Raw genomic sequence first — 18,223 nt, 5'->3', positions numbered from 1 at the left:
GGTGGCAGAAGAGAGGGAGAAGGGAAATGATACTAAAACTTAACTTACATAACAATGTAACAATAACTTAAAAATAACTTAACACTAATTTTTTATCTTTTCTGTTATATATATATATATATATTTTTTTTTTAAGTTAAAACATTTTTTAAAATATATTTTATGATGATGGAAAGAGGAAAACGTTGAATTTTTATCGACACAAAGAAAAATTTTCATATTTTTTTCATATTCTGCAGATGACAATATTAAATTTAAAATAAATATAAAATTCAGTGAAGAAATACGCAGATCTAATCTTAAATTTTTCTTTTCTTAACAGCTTTTAAGATCGAGCCTGTAATACGTAATAGTTCCTGTAAAAGGGGTTTCTCCGCATGACGGGAAGTTATGCAGTGAAGCCGAATTACCATTTTAAAAATTCGTATTTGATATACAAAATTACGAATTTTTTTTTTTTTACTCATTTATGTCACTTTACCTATCAAATTACCTTACTAAACATATAAAATGTTAGACTAGAATAAAATATTGCTTGAAATGGAATTTAGTCATCCTTACTGCAAATTCCTTTGTGTAAGATGTTAAGGAGCAATCTAAAAGTACAGAAAGCAATACTGAACATTCAACTATTGAAGCAATTCTGGTCACCTGGAGAATTTCTGGTTGAGATTGAATGGAGGTGATACTTTTCCCGAGAGCATCACAAGAATACTCTGTTCGGATTAAATCTGTCCAATGAGCAAGCTAATCTATATTGCCTAATAAGTATAATTTTTCGTGTTTATGACACATTAGAGTCATATAAAACTCATTTTTATAAACAACTATAATTTTTAAAGAATTCTTCTTACATTCACTTACATATATATTATATAAAGTTTATAATATTTTATTTCAGAATTATTGTTTATATTCGTCTACAGTTTGAAAGTTTGTTTCTATTTGTTTAAAATTTATGTTAGATAACATCAATATTTATTTTATAGAAATTTAATAAAATTTTCATTATAAAATATATCAAATTATATTAAAAATAAATTCTATATCGAATTATATGTTTATTAAATTGTTCTCTAGTTGAACATCAACATCATCGAACAAAATAAATATGATTTCCTAAATTCCAAAATTAATTTATTTATGATATTACCCATAAAAATTTCAAAATAAATTATTTTATAAAATGCTATTTTTTCCTCTGAATATTCTAAAAGGGAATATTTTAATATTTTTATTTATAAATTATAAAATTATTGCCAGGAATAAGTTGAAAATTATAAATAGATATCAATTCTATGTTCAGTAATATATTTTATATGCTACTATACAATTCTGTCTCTCATTTTTTTTGGATAAGTTGGAAGGAAGGCAATCTGGCGTCATCTTATGAAAAATATCAGCCCCCTGTGGTGCAATAAGATAGTGACACAAAATCAGTTGTCTCCACATCGGTTTTTGTGTTCAAGCCAGCATGGTTACACAAAGTAGTCTTGAAGGATAATAGCCTATTTCTTCCTAGCACTCTTGAAATGCTATCCAAAATTTTTAAGTATTGTTGATGGTAACGTTGTAGTTGAATATTGAAAAATTTCTTCTCTTTTTATTTCTTTACTTTCTAAGAAAATAGTTACATGATACATTCTATTCTTATTCAAAGAATAAATTAATGTATAAATATACATATTGTTTTATATTTTATTTTATTTTATTTTATCGTGCATCTCTTCCTTAATTAAATATTTAAAAATTCATTTTGCATTTTTGTATAGAAATTAAATTATATATTTTATTCTAATATCTTATTTTAGCAAATTTTCAATCCTAAAAGTTGCAGTATAAAGTATTTATATTTCTAATTTCTTTGTTGTTCTATCGAAACTAGTAATTATCAGTCAATTTATCATTATAGAAAATTGAAGTTAATTAACTATTGTTTTGGAGAAAGTTAAACATTTATCAGCTAGTAATGTATCGTTGTAAATGATATACAATTTTAATATTGTTAAATTAATAAGAATTTCCTAAAATTAAACTTTTATCCTTTCCTAATTTATAAATAATTTCTCTTTATCCTGAAGGAAATAAATTTATCTAGATACGTTTAAATTCTTAAAACGTTTTAAAGTGGACGAAATAAACTCTTTCTACGCAGCATTACATCAGAGATTGTCAGAAATGATCTCTTTTAACAACCTTACAAGAACAACGATAGAGAATTTTCTACATATCAGAACATGGGATACTGATCTCTAAATTTTAAGAACTACACTTTCTCCAATCTCTGTTTTTGTCACATGTGATCATTTTATAAAGAACTGAGTATGCTTCTTCTAAAATTTCACTCCGTATCTTCTCAAAAACACTGTTAATCGTATAGAAAATAAATAATTATAGTTATTTTGCTGTTCAAAATGAGTCTAAACGTATTTCTATTGAAGAAAACGTGTTATTTATAAATAATATAAGAAATTGAATTATTTAAAATTAATTTTATTGCCAAAAATGTGTTGTAATTTGAAGCATTTTCATTCTCTTTCAGCTTATAAAGTTTAGCTTAAATTTACTTTAATATATTTCATAATTATATATTATAAAATGAAGTTTTAAATCTATTAATAAAAATAATTTTATAAAAGAACTTTTGTATTAGTCTCAAATCCTCCCATCATTAATTATTAACAATTAAATTAAGAAGTACGAAGAGTAAATCTTGAACAGATTCTAGATTCAAAACGAAAAAAGAAAAATTATTTGAAGAGTAATTGCTGTAGACTAATTGAATTCAAACTTGTTTTAATTTATTTAGAAGTTTAAAATAAACAAATTATTATTTTTTATTTCAATTTTTTTTACTTTACTTTCGCTGTTTTAAATTGCTATTACGAAGCCAAGTAATTCGAAAAGTTCTGTTTACGTACAGTAATATAATTCGTTACAAATTAAGTTTAAATATTTTATTAAAGCTTTGGTGGAGAGAAAATACATGGCATCATTCAACTTCTGAAAGAATTACAGGATATTTTTCTCTTGCGTGACGAAGTTTTCAGGTGTTTTGAAGTGGGCGTGAGACCACAGTCACGAAAGATGCATTTAAAGTGATGAGGTGTAAACGACAATATTGCTACTTCCCCTAATTTTCTACTACAAAACTGCATTAATATCAATCGTATAAAATACATAGTTTTTTGTTTTTTAATTTAATAAAAAGTAGTAAAATAAATCTGAATATAGAAAATGGAAGTTAAAAGATTAGTTTTATGTAAATCAATTCAGAAAATAATTTTATCTACTACTACTACTACATGCTTATAATTAATATCAGATTTTCCCTGTGGAATAATCAAAATAATTACTTCTGTAGAAGTGATTTAGTTATTACATAACCAATTTACCTATAAACTAAGTTTAATAAATTGCTTTATGACAGAATTAGTTTAAAACGCTAGTTTGGTTTGTCATAAAGCTTTGAAACTATATCATAACTCAACTGTGTATTCTCTTTATGTAAAAGAGAGAATAAGAGAAAAAGAAAGGGGGAGAGAGCGACTAAATTTTATGTTCTCAAGCTCATTTTTCTTGTTATTTACAGTAAACTATTCACGATACAATAAAGAAACAGCATCATTCAACTTTGTGAAGAGTTACAGGATATTCTTGTTATCAAAACAGATAGAGAGAAGAAGAGTGAGACAGAATGAAGATAGTGTGTAAAGTTTTTAAAATATAAACTAGATAGTAGCGAAAACACGTTATGAATAGAATGAATGAGTGAGAATTTAAAACAGCAAGAAAGATAGGCGAAGAGGAAATGAACGTTAAAGGAGATATAGATGATAAGTGAAAGGTATGACAGACGAAAAGAACCTGATATAGTAGAAAGGAGAAAGCGAGGTAAAATGAAAGGATAAAGCAAAGGAGAGTGAGGCTATATAGAGGAAATACGTCCACATAGAGAAGTAAAGTACAAGAAAAATGAGAGCTAAAATGAAGAAAGTGGTATAGAGAAAAGGAGTCAAACGAAAAGAATATAACAAGATGAAGGAAAAAAAATCTATAGGAGAAATTAGAGGATAAAGAATGAAATCAAAGCTAAAGGATGAAATATTGAAGTTAAAAACCAAAAATGTTTGGAAATAAAACGAAAAAAAAATTGAAAGAGAAGGGTGGAAAGAAAGAGAGAAAGCAATAAAAAAGGAGAAAACAAAGAGAGTGAGGGAGAGAAGAAGTGGTATAGAGTAAAGCAGTGATGGAAAGCCAGCAAGAAAAATGAAAAACGAGGGATGAAAAGAAAATTATTTGAATTTACACTTTACAGTATATATATATATAATTTCTAGATTCAGATCGAAGAGAGATATATTTTATAAATAATTTATATAATTTATGATTCAATATTATATATATATATATATACATATATATACATACATACTACACACACACACACACACACACACCTACATATATACATAAATACATATTATCTTCTGCAGCTTTAATTTAGTTAAATTCAATCGTAATTAATAATTCAGCTTAAATTTTAGTTTACTAAGTTGTAGAGTGATAAATCTAAGTTATATGCAACTCAATTAATTAATTTTCATATGGATAACATTGAATGAAAATCAATAAGACAAACCCAAAATGATAAATACTACTGAAACAATAATTAGTTTATTTATAAATAAATTATTTAAGTTACATACAAGCTAGATTTTCTATAATGATTACTTTATAATAATTTCTCTTATTAATTTCTAGCATCTGTCTAAATTAGATTTTGTTATCTATATCTTCATCCTGGAGAAGTTATACATATATATGCATCTTTTTATAATTTAATAATTGTTCTAGAGATTAAAGAAAACTTATCTAAAAATATTTTTTCAATGTTTGAATTTTAAAATTCCATATTTAAAAAAATTGTATAACAATTGCTCTTTCTAAAATCGTTTGTAGATGAATCTCCATATCATATTCAGCATCTATTAAAGATATCAGATATGGGAAAGCGAGAATCAATGATATATGTAGAATTTCTAAACAGTTTTTAAATATATATATCTGCATTTATTTAAAATTCTAATCTTTTTATATCTAAAAATAATATATTTTTGAACGAAAGAATCAGTAATATGTAATTATTTTTAATTGGAGATTTGTTGAAGTATAGTTATATCATTCGTTTTCTTGTAGGATTTTTTTTTAAAAAAAAAAGAATTCTTACTATATTTTAAAGTAAAATCTGAAGGATTTTAAGTTTAAAAAATAAAACAAAAACGTTGAATATTTTTGTCTCTTGAGATGTAGAACTTGAGAAATGATAGAAAAACCCGTGATACATGTTTCTAATCCACTTTTTTGTTTGTCCAGATAGAATGGAAAAATCAAAAATCTCGTTATATTTTTGCATTTTAACATGAAATATCCAAGATATTATTTATCAAAACATATCAAGAATGGATTTAAATTCTTCTATTCCAGTGCTGCCATCTGTTGTAAAAGTAAAACTTATATCAATTTTTCAAGAAGTAAAAAAAATATATCTGAAAGTTGCTTACGCGTTATACGCGGAATTTAATCTTTTCAACTCGAAAAAATATTATATTTTTATTATCTAAATTACTACATATCTATAAATATAATAAAAATATACAGCTTTGTAGATAGTAATAATAATTATTACTCAGCTTGAGATATTAATGCAGTGTATACCTAAATATATAAACACCATAAACATTATGAAAAATGAAAAATTTTTAAAGTAATATGTTTATACCGCAAACATCAACTTCTCTACAGTAATTCAAAAAGATAAATTCTGTTTATTGTCCTTTCTTTCATTCTTAATTAGCTTCTAGAAGTTATGACATAATTAATATGGAAGAAATGGAGGGGATAGAAAAGCGCGTGTTTATCTTTTCAAAATAAATTACAGTAAAATTAATATATATATGTGCTAAAATATTTTCTTTAATAACTTAGTAAATAATAAATTTTTTAAACTAAAGAAAATGATTTTAATAATATATCGTTCTTCAAAAATTGATAAAGAAACGATTACAAAGAATATTTTTATCGTTAATTATAAATATTAAATAATTAATTATAATAATTCTATGTTTTTCTTTTGTAAAATAACGTTATAATAGAGATTTTAATAAAAGGAAGAAAAGAGATAAGAGTTGTACAATATTATAATTATATTTAGTAAAATGTAATTTATCTAAAATGGCAAAATATTCTGCATAAAAATCCTTGGCCTTTTTCGGAGATTAAGAGTCACGTAACGATGCCATCACGCAAGATTGTTTGATAGGAATTTGTTGAAAACTATATTTCCTTTTTGAGTTACTAAGATAGATAGTTTTGAAAAAAGATATCATTATTCAACGTTGACTGATGATAATCTTTCATGATCTTATGTACAGAACTCGAATCTTACTTTTCAATTGTTTCTTACAATCTAAAAATAATATTCTTGACAAATATTAATAACACAACACACACACAAACATATAAAAAAAGCACTTTTAAAAATGATATTTCCCCCTCTTCCCTTCCAAGATTAACTCGAGTTAAATATCAAATCGATGAAATTTCCGATCGAGTTTAAAATGTTAATAATTATAAAGATATAATTTATTAATTCTATTCTAAAATATTCTAACACACAAACATTCTTTAAAAACATATTTTATAACTTTTTATCACGTGTTTCTGCAATTTATTATATTCGATTTCATCTATTACGTGTTTAGTAATAGATTAATTAAATTTTTTAGTTTTATTCACAATACAATTTTCTTTGTTGTAATTTAAATAGTTTCTGTTGCATGTTTGTAATCGATTTTACTCGCTTTCATCTGTCACGTGTCAATTAATCGATTTTATTTTATTTATTTGTAAATTTTATAATATATGGATTTTATTTCGAACAGAGTTTTCTTTGTTGTAACTGATATATTTTTTCCATATGTTTATAATAGATTACATTTAATTTCACCTGTCACGTGTTTTCTAATCGATTTCGTAAATCCTAACAGTTAATACTTTTAAATTGTATTTATAAAACCATATTATTCTACTGTAACTGATGTATTTTTTGTCACATGTCAATAATCGATTATATTCGATTTTATCTATCACATGTTAATTGTTACTAATTTTTAAATTTTATAATACACGTGATTGTAACTAATATACATTTCTATCATGTTCTGTAATCGATTATAATCAGTTTCATCTGTCACGTGTTTAATAGTCGATTTTATATTAATTGTTATTTAGTTTATAAAAAGTTCTCTTTCTTGTAACTGACATATTTTTTTTGGCACGTGTTCGTAATCGATTATATTCGATTTCATCTGTCACACGTTTATTAGTCACTTTTATATTAATTGTTATTTATTGCTCAGTTTCATTTCTAAATTGTTTTTATTTGTTGTAATTGATATATTTTCTTAACATATGTTTTATATCTGAAATCGATTAAATTCTTTGTCTAAGAAAAGTGAAATGTATAAAATAAATTTTTTCTTACAATACATACTACACACACACCTACATATATACATAAATACATATTATCTTCTGCAGCTTTAATTTAGTTAAATTCAATCGTAATTAATAATTCAGCTTAAATTTTAGTTTACTAAGTTGTAGAGTGATAAATCTAAGTTATATGCAACTCAATTAATTAATTTTCATATGGATAACATTGAATAAAAATCAATAAGACAAACCCAAAATGATAAATACTACTGAAACAATAATTAGTTTATTTATAAATAAATTATTTAAGTTACATACAAGCTAGATTTTCTATAATGATTACTTTATAATAATTTCTCTTATTAATTTCTAGCATCTGTCTAAATTAGATTTTGTTATCTATATCTTCATCCTGGAGAAGTTATACATATATATGCATCTTTTTATAATTTAATAATTGTTCTAGAGATTAAAGAAAACTTATCTAAAAATATTTTTTCAATGTTTGAATTTTAAAATTCCATATTTAAAAAAATTGTATAACAATTGCTCTTTCTAAAATCGTTTGTAGATGAATCTCCATATCATATTCAGCATCTATTAAAGATATCAGATATGGGAAAGCGAGAATCAATGATATATGTAGAATTTCTAAACAGTTTTTAAATATATATATCTGCATTTATTTAAAATTCTAATCTTTTTATATCTAAAAATAATATATTTTTGAACGAAAGAATCAGTAATATGTAATTATTTTTAATTGGAGATTTGTTGAAGTATAGTTATATCATTCGTTTTCTTGTAGGATTTTTTTTAAAAAAAAAAAGAATTCTTACTATATTTTAAAGTAAAATCTGAAGGATTTTAAGTTTAAAAAATAAAACAAAAACGTTGAATATTTTTGTCTCTTGAGATGTAGAACTTGAGAAATGATAGAAAAACCCGTGATACATGTTTCTAATCCACTTTTTTGTTTGTCCAGATAGAATGGAAAAATCAAAAATCTCGTTATATTTTTGCATTTTAACATGAAATATCCAAGATATTATTTATCAAAACATATCAAGAATGGATTTAAATTCTTCTATTCCAGTGCTGCCATCTGTTGTAAAAGTAAAACTTATATCAATTTTTCAAGAAGTAAAAAAAATATATCTGAAAGTTGCTTACGCGTTATACGCGGAATTTAATCTTTTCAACTCGAAAAAATATTATATTTTTATTATCTAAATTACTACATATCTATAAATATAATAAAAATATACAGCTTTGTAGATAGTAATAATAATTATTACTCAGCTTGAGATATTAATGCAGTGTATACCTAAATATATAAACACCATAAACATTATGAAAAATGAAAAATTNATAAGTATATTTTTTTTAATTTAATTATTATTTTATTAATAAAAAATATGTAAACGATAGGTTTTTCTTTCCTTGTTCCGTGTCAAATTTTATTTATTTCGCATCCAAAATAAATTATCATTTCTTTTTCTACGTTATGAATAATTATTTATTCATTTTTCATAATAAAGTAATGAATATCTCACTGTTTGCTATTTATTTATTATTACAAATGATGCGGAAAATTTTATGTGATTAATTATAGGAAAAGTTTTGTTGAATGAGTTAAAAATTTTCGAAAATTTTATATTTAATTAATTAATTAATCAAAAGTTTTTATTAAATAATGTAATTATTTAAACAATGATTCGTTGATTAATGGTTACATTTGATTCTTCGTCTTTTAATGAACCGAAATTAGTTCTTTAAATAGGAAATAATTTTGTATAAATGTATTTATCAGGGACATAAATCTTTAAATATTATAAATCTTAACAATTAAATCGACATTTCCTTTCATCTTTTAGCTCTTTAGCGTTGTTTAGTGAAGTTAAAATATGCTAAATGTCCGTTTCTGCTGAGTTATATTGGAATTATTCGTTGAATAAATGCTTTCCTTATAGAAAATATCATGAAAATTACCCCTTTAGCTACATTGATTAACGATATTTACATTTAATTATTACTAAAGTAGTTACTTACTACTGACTTTATATAAGTCTTATATTATTGAAGGATTCTCAGTAGTAAAATTGTTGAAAAGATTTCAGTTTGAAGGAGTCTTGACGTTGAGTATACTGCTGAAAAGATGACGTTTATTCTATGATATACGAATCGATAGTGCTTACTCTATGCCTATTTTAAAAGAGATCTAAAGTACTTTTATATATACATCAAAGGATTCAAAACTCCTTTCAAAGAAATATACTTACGTCAGGATACTTTTATGCATGTGTTAGATATTATTTTATTGAATACTTTTTTTAGTAAATACTGTTGACACATACTATGTAACAAATATTATTGTATTATAGTAGTACTGTGTCACATGTTCAGTAGGCTCTATTCTTCCACATTTAAACTGAAAATGCTGATGCACCAAATGCTGCTGTGCTAAATATTGTTGTAACAAGTGATGCTGTTGTGATACTTGCTGTTAAAACAAGTATAGTTATAGCATATTTCTTGCTTCAAGCAGTTTATTATCAAATGTTTCAGTAAAGACTGTTGTAACAACTATGTTGTGATACATTACTGTTGCTCTGTCAAACACTGTTTTTAAATGTCTTTTATTCTTGTTATTAATAACCAATTTATTACTAGAAATAAGGAAAATATGAGCATCTAACACATCAATTTTTAAGATATTTTACAGCTTGTATTCTATATTAAAAAAATGAAAGGATCGTTAGCCAGTTTCAAACTTTCTTTCCATAGAAAGAAGTAGAATAGAGGGTTATTCTCGCACCATATATATTTGGCAACATTGCTAGAGGAACTCGATTCAACTAATGTAGCAGTGCTGAGAGAAACGATGGTGCAATCATCTCTTATCTCTTACCTTCAGGCTACGGTGCATGTCGAAGTTATCGGAGCATGAGTATGTAAAGATGAATGTTATACAATGAATAGAAAACCACAAACGTATCATCAAACGATTTACCAAATAATATAACATTATTTATCGATAAACGCGTGTATATTTTTTTTATAATTACATTTAGAAAATTTAAATTATAGTTTTTGGATTTGAGAGAACGAAGTAGACTTTTATCGATTTATTGATGTTGCAACCAGACGTGAGTCAACTATATTATGAAACATTATAGCTCTCAACTTTTCTGCATAGTTGTTAAGCTGTTATCAATGATTTCATTTGATTGACAATGACAACTTACTAATTTCATAAAGGAAGAAACTAATATTTGCCATTGAGATTCTATGGATTGATTTATCTCTTCTGCAGATTAGAACAGAAGAAAAATGTATTATTTAAGCACTGGCTACATCATCAGAAATCTTATTATTGTATCTGATATATTTTCATACCCTTAATTTTAATTCGTTATTTCTTGTTAAATTCTAGAATTTCCTATTTAATATTTGCCCGTATATTACGTAATTAAATATTAAATTATACAGCTATTAATATCAATTTTATAAAAAAAAATATGTTGTCATTCTTGTGAAGCATCTTATAAAATGCAGCTACGTCAATTACAATTGTAGTTTGTTCTCTGACAAAATGGCTTACACATGATGTAAGATGTTTTTAATTGTTTTTCTGATGTTTTTCTTGTTAGAATCCCTTTTATCCTTTCTAGATCATATCTAAACGCTAGAAAATTGCCTTTACTTTCTCTTTACTATTTTCTATTCTATTAAATTATCTTTAACTCTTAAAAATCACACTTTTTTCTGAGATTTTTAAATATAGTCTCAGTTAAATATTCTACAGTCTTTTTATAAAGCTATTTCCTTCTTAAAATTTTAAAAATTTTATAATCTAACATTGTTAATTTTGACTCCTTTTAAAATATACCTAACTAATAATCATAAAATCATAAAACTCCAAAATTACTAATTATAAAAATTTTTAAAAAATCCCTTAAATTATAAACGTTTCCCTTAAGAAATTTTTGAAATCATAAAAATTCTCAAAGATCGTGAAAATTTCCCTAAAATCTTTAAAACCGTAATAAATCCACTTAAAAATCCCCGAAACCATAATAAATTCACTTAAAAACCCCTAAAATCATAAAAAAAAATTTTCTCAAAAATTCGTAAATTTTCCAATGATCCTATAGTTTTACTGCGAATTCTTAGACATGCGCTTCGCTTCGATTACACAGTTCTACACTTGTTTGTTGAATATATGTGAAAAATTTTAACTTATATTTCAATTTTTTAAAATATATTTATGACTTTTCTTTACAGTTGTACCTCAATTAACACTTCGTCTAGGAAGCAAACTTCGACATTCCAATATCCAAGAGAGAAATGACGTTTACTTCGAGTGTAATATCCGGGCGAATCCTTGGGTTACAGATATTGGTTGGAAATTCGACAATCAAGAATTACATACTAATTTATCCGCTGGGATTATTGTCAGCAATCAAACTCTAGTACTACAGAGAGTACAGAGACATAACAGAGGACGTTACAGCTGTACTGGCACCAATACAGAAGGGCAAGGAGAAAGCAATCACGTTCATCTCCGAGTTCAATGTAAGTAAATATCAGTTCTACTCTTTATTAAAAGGAAAAAAGTACCTGGCTTTAACGTTCGGATTAATCAGAAAATATAGGAGAAGAACTATTCGAATTATCTCCACCCCTGCTTCCAGCAATACAATCGATAAAGCTTAATAACCCGGAAGTGACGTGAGAAAACAGTTCATTATTATAATTCTTAATTCTGTAATTTCTCTAGAACAATCGTAGTTAGCATTTTACATAATTATTCCTCCCACTAGAGCATCTACAATCGTCAATGTAAGCAGAAGTAAGGCTGTTGTGGATAGAATCTATAACGAGTCACAGAAGCATAAATCATGGCTGTTGAGACCCGCCCATGTCTTTGCCTTTGATACATTTGTCTAGTCGTAATTACATAGTAGATGACCTAGTGATATTTCACTATTTAGTTCTGTAGTTATATAGGTTTTAGTTTTGCAATTATACATAATTTTACTTGGGTATTTTCGTTATATAGTTTTATAGGAAACTTAATTGAAATTCTATAAATTTGCGTATTACATTTCTCTATTTCTATGTATTTTCATTAATTATTTGTTATAAAATTTTAGAGTTTCTGGAATTTTACTTACGCGGCTTCTATGAAATCCTTATTACGTGCTTCCGTAGGTAGAATCCTAGTAATGCAGTTACATAAAATTATAGGCAGTTCCATGGAATTCTCATTTCGCCGCATAATTGAATCTTGGTTATTTACTTCCACAGAATCTTCGTTGAGCAGTTCATAGAATTCTTCTTACACATTTCCATAGGATCCTTTTTATACGTTTCCGTAAGATCCTTCTTACACAGTCCCATGAAATAGTTATACAATTCTTAAGTTCTTAACATTTAGTTATACACATTGTGGTGTACGCAAATCGGGAACTTAATTATGCATTTCCATGGAATTCACGCAATTCCACAAATTTAGAATTCACAATTTTGATAAGTTTAAATGAATATTTAATTAAATTTTTAAATAAATGATGATTTCTTTGATTTTTACTTTCGGTATGAGTCACGAGAAGTTACTTATCAACACTGGATTAATGTTTGGACTTCTGTCACGAGATTGTAAGAGCTTTTATGTTAGCATAAATCAATAAAAATGAGAATTAGAAATGTAAAAATGCAATTATAAAAATATTTATAATGCAATTTGTTAATCAAATTTTGAGAATTAATGGTTTCATATATTTGTCAGTATTTATACTAATATCTGTTATGTAAAGATCATATATCTTAGCATAATTAGCGTTATAAATAATGACGTTTACTTAATAAAAATGCTATTTTTACGCTTTTAGATTGTTTAATGCTCTCTTGGGCATTAAAGACTTCGTTTTATAGCCTCAGATTATTACTTTAGGATTTCTGAATCCTAGAATCTCTTCCTAGACTATTTTTCTAAATAAACTAACCTCTTAAGCCAATCTGGCTAGAAAAATAAGTAGCTAAAATATAAATATAGATCCATATCTAAAGACAAAAATTTATCTGAAATTATACATATACGACTTAAAATTTTCTCCACATCTATCTATGCAACTCACACAAAATTTCATCCACATCTAATTCTTTCCATAAGCCAGGCTGTAATGTATAATCAGTTGTATCTATAGACTCCTTATTTTAAAGAATTCTTGATATATAATTGCACATAATCCCATGTATTTCCATATATTTTTAATAGAATAGCTGTATAGTACTGTATTTATGAAATTCCACGAGTTTCGGTTTCATAAATTCGACTGGATCCTAGTTACGCTGTTCCATGGCTCCTAGTTATATACTTCTGTAGGATCATAATTATATAAGAGCAGTTTCTAATGCATTTATATATAGTAATTATAAATAGCTCTTAAATTTATATAATATCAAGTTTGATTGACAACGTCTGTAAATAACTCAATAATAGCTTTAATAACTTCGTAAAGATCAAAATCATTTACGATGATTATGTTTCATAGTCAATATTGATTTATGTACAAGTGAAAATTAGCTCTGACATTTATATACTATATAATACACACACACATACAAGATTTATGTGCGTGCCTGTGTGTGTATAGGTGTGTAGTTGTTGTAGGTTTCAGTGGGGGACGAGCTAATATATATAAAAGCCAGAGCCAATGTGTGTATGTGTATGTCAAGAGTCAATATATATATATATATATATTGACTCTTGACATACACATACACACATATATATATATATATATATATATATATATATATATAAGTATGTGTGTATGTCAAACCCTTATCCATAAACGAAACTTCATATTACAACTTAAAATCCATTTATCGCAGATCGTTCATAAACGTATTATTAAACTCTACCTGTTCTCTCCATTGGCGAACTGTCAACACGAGAACAATTACATCCTCTCTAATTAAACAAGCACAACTTTAACTGACACATACACTAATTACTGCAAGGGAAAGATAGCTGAGGTCACATTGTATCTCTTTTAGTCAAAATTGGTAAACAAAGTCTCGAGAAAGGTAAAAGGCTACGTATACACTTTTCGTCGTGAATCACTGACAAAAGACAATAAACTCTTTGCACTTTATCAAGTTATACGTGAATTTAAAACGTTAAAAGTCAAAACAAAACTTTGCTGGTGACATCATTTCAAATTGTTTTAGATTCTCTAGTGATTGTTACCCAAATGGGGATTAAGTTATACATTGGAGAGGATTTGTATGACGTTACTCTACGTGTTTATCAGCAATAATAGGAACGTGTTGATTAGCGGCGTGTTTATCTCTTCTTCCTGATGGACTGAGTAAATATCGTTTTGCTACTTCATTAAGAAGAATAGGCGTAGTTATTACCCTTTACAAATTTCGTCACATAATTTTAAATGATTTCTCTTCAACCGTTACTCGCCATTGCTTTCTGATGTTACGCCATAGCTCTAAATTTTGTAAAGTCCGCGACGTGTTCTGTGTAATTAGCAAAATGACGTCATCTTTAATCACCCTCCCGAGTTTGATATTTATCGAGTTTTGTGTCTGCCTTCTGCACTTATAATTAAGGGAGGTGTTGCATTGAATAAATACATATATTTTGATTGTTCTAAGGAATTTTCTATTCATTTTAAGGTTTATTTAATAATTTAATGAGCTTCTACGGCGTTTGTATTTCGTATTTTAGTAGTCGATTGATGATTTTTTCTATAGACTATGTTTTAATGTTATCATCTATTTACCAGCATTCTTTATTTGTTTTCATCTCCAATAATTGCTATCATTACATTTATAAGTCAGGGTTCACATAGGGTTCTGAAGATATTAAGTGGGTGAACCATATCTCCCGAAGCAATGATCCAATTTTCCTGAAAATTTCTAGAAACATTCCTCTCTAATACACAAATTCCATGCAAAATTTCAAAAATTTTTGACAAAAGACACAGGAGTTATTAAGCTTAAAATTGGGTGAAATTGTGCCCCCTACACAAGCATCATATATACAGAAGAAAAAACCCAAATTTTTTGCATTTCTCGACGTTTTAAGGTCCCCTGAGTCCAAAATTGTAAAAATATTGAGGGTAATTTTTTTTACCAATTGCCATACCCCCGTTATACGTAACAGCCGGGAAAGTAATTACGTCAGCAAATAATTTAGAAAGTGAGAGTATTGTCGACTGTCAAACATCAATCAGAGTTTGAATTTTCGCTGACATAACTAATTTTCGTTTCTGTAGAATATTAGGAATTGATTAAGATCAGGGATCGATCTTCGTGGTTCTTCGTTACAATGATTATTAAGATCGATTTAAAGCAGGTCTATGATCTTGAATAGGTTCTAAATTAGCTCACATCTTTAAATTCCTTTCTTAATTTGACAAAAATCTCTATAAATTTATCATTTAAACAGTTAAAACTATCTTCACCCCCTTTCTCATCTAACTTAATGATGATCTTCATAACTTATAACATATTTTGTTATATTTTAAGGATGGTGCCTAGAAAATTTTACCACTCCCTACCCGTTATTCTCTATTGAAAACTTTTATGAACTATAAAGCATGAGAGACAGACAACAACCTTCTAATATACTAATAACTTATGAAAATATACATTAAAAATAGATTTTTTAAACTAAAAATTACGTTAAAATATAGATTATTAGAGTGAATTCGCGAGGAATAGGCTTTTTCTATTGAAAAGATTCTGTAAGTACACCCCTAAAATCACCTTAAAACCTTAATTTATAAAAAATTAAAAGACTTAATTATTAAAATTTTCGAAATTTTCTTAAAAAGCACACTTTAAAATGCATAAATTTCATAATTTTATGTACATTTAATAATTAAGAACATTTCTAGTGTGTAAATATGTGACATCAACATGTGATCCACTTTAGAGTTTTAGAACTTGGAGAAACTATATTTTTTTCTTTTTGTCTTTTTCTTCTGTTCTTAATACTTACTATAAAATCTTTTATTGTTTTTTTTTTCAGTTGCTCCTGTTTGCAAACCTGGACAAAAGACATTGTACGGTTCTTTATTGCATTCAGCAGTGAGGATCCTATGTGAAGTTGAAGCTGATCCTGCAGATGTAACATTTCGATGGCAATTTAATAATACTTCAGGCAATTTAGAAGCTTTAACTTCTCGCAGCACTGGAACAAGGAGTGTTGTCAACTACATACCTAGAACTGAACACGACTTCGGCACTTTATATTGCAGGGGAAAGAATAGTGTTGGATTACAGACCGAACCGTGTACTTACACAGTGATACCTGCAGGTATATAACAAGAAATAAACTAAATAAATTAAATTTTCCTACATATTTTCCTTGATAAAACTATTGTTATGATGTATAGAATTTTTATGAGAGGTTAGAAACGATTTGATCTAGATTATCTTTTCAGAAATGTATCTGGAAGTGTTCTGAATAATCTAAAAGAATAAACGATGCTGCACACGATTAGTTAAATATATTTTCTATTGCATCTATTTGAAAATACATTAATTCATGCAAAAATCGTACTGAAATTTAATTTTTAGTAACTGAAACATAAAAAGTTCGAGATGTAACAGCAACTCTAATAATGCCTTATGCTCTGCAAGAAGCGTGCTGAAAAGTTTTTCTAAATAGACAAAATTTAAGTTAATATCTTCCAGAAATATATTTATAAACTCTGAAATATTCCAGTGGGATTTTTATGAGATAATTCTTCCAAAAAATCATAAAATTTAATATTTTAGAAGCCCAGTTGTGAGAGCGTATGGATTGATATGTATAATGACACTTCTAAAAAAATTTTTAGCAAAGAATATAATTTGAAAACAAACTTAAAATCAATTATAAAATATATATGAAGCTTTTAGTAAATAAATAAGCTAAAATTTCTCCAAAAAGTCGCGCTAAAACTTAATTTTTAGAAGTTCAAAGACAAGAAAATTAAATTGAGTAAGTACAGCAACAGCTCCAAATATCCCTATAGTATGGAAAAAAGTGAATAAAATCTATATAAAATACATAAAATTTAAAGAAATTTTGACCAAAAAAAAAAAAATAAAAACATATTTATGAACAAGGAAATTCAATTAAAATTAAGTTTTTATATCATTTTAAGCTCGAAAGACTAGCAGAAATTCTAAAAAAAATTCTTAACTATTTAATTTCAGAAGCAACTTAATCAAAAATTTTCCAAAAAAAAAAAATACAAAATTATTTTCTGTATTTTTAGTAGAACTTTTAGAGAAAAACATTATATATTTTAAACAATAATTACGAAAGAATTTTTAAAGAAATAAATCATATTCTGCATGCATACGTATAGAAGAAGAGGGGGGAAAATTGGAGATTATCCAAGAAGAAAATTCAATATGGAGTTATATTATTGTGTAGAGTTACAGATCTATTGTTTTGGGATAGATTTTATAAAAAGGTTTAGAGGTAAATGGGGCTATTTTACGGTCTACATAGACGGAGAATGGAATGATACTGCGACAGGTGTAAGGAATTGCTTTTATTTGTCAGAAGAAAGAACTCCCTATCGCTTCGATCATTATAAGATCCATCGATGCTACCAAACAACAGAAAATAGGATCATTTCGATTCAATTTTACTTGATTATACTTAAAAATCAAATATTTTTTCCGTAATTTTCAAGGT

The 18,223-nt window shown here is 26.3% G+C and overlaps 1 protein-coding gene across 1 annotated transcript in view; it reads left to right on the top strand.

Annotated features, from left to right (window-relative positions):
• LOC111621294 (hemicentin-2-like) overlaps positions 1-18,223 on the top strand; it is a 261,961-nt gene that overhangs the window by 226,457 nt on the left and 17,281 nt on the right. Inside the window, exons 6-7 of the mRNA XM_023363380.1 lie at positions 11,785-12,075; positions 16,559-16,846. Of these exons, the coding sequence (XP_023219148.1) occupies positions 11,785-12,075; positions 16,559-16,846 (579 nt within the window). The remainder of the gene's footprint in view (positions 1-11,784; positions 12,076-16,558; positions 16,847-18,223) is intronic.

The sequence above is a fragment of the Centruroides sculpturatus genome, unplaced genomic scaffold, assembly GCF_000671375.1.
Source record: "Centruroides sculpturatus isolate CEXI.00-Female unplaced genomic scaffold, Cexi_2.0 scaffold86, whole genome shotgun sequence".
NCBI classification, from domain to species: Eukaryota; Metazoa; Arthropoda; class Arachnida; order Scorpiones; family Buthidae; genus Centruroides; species Centruroides sculpturatus.
This window is presented reverse-complemented; position numbering and strand designations above follow the sequence as displayed.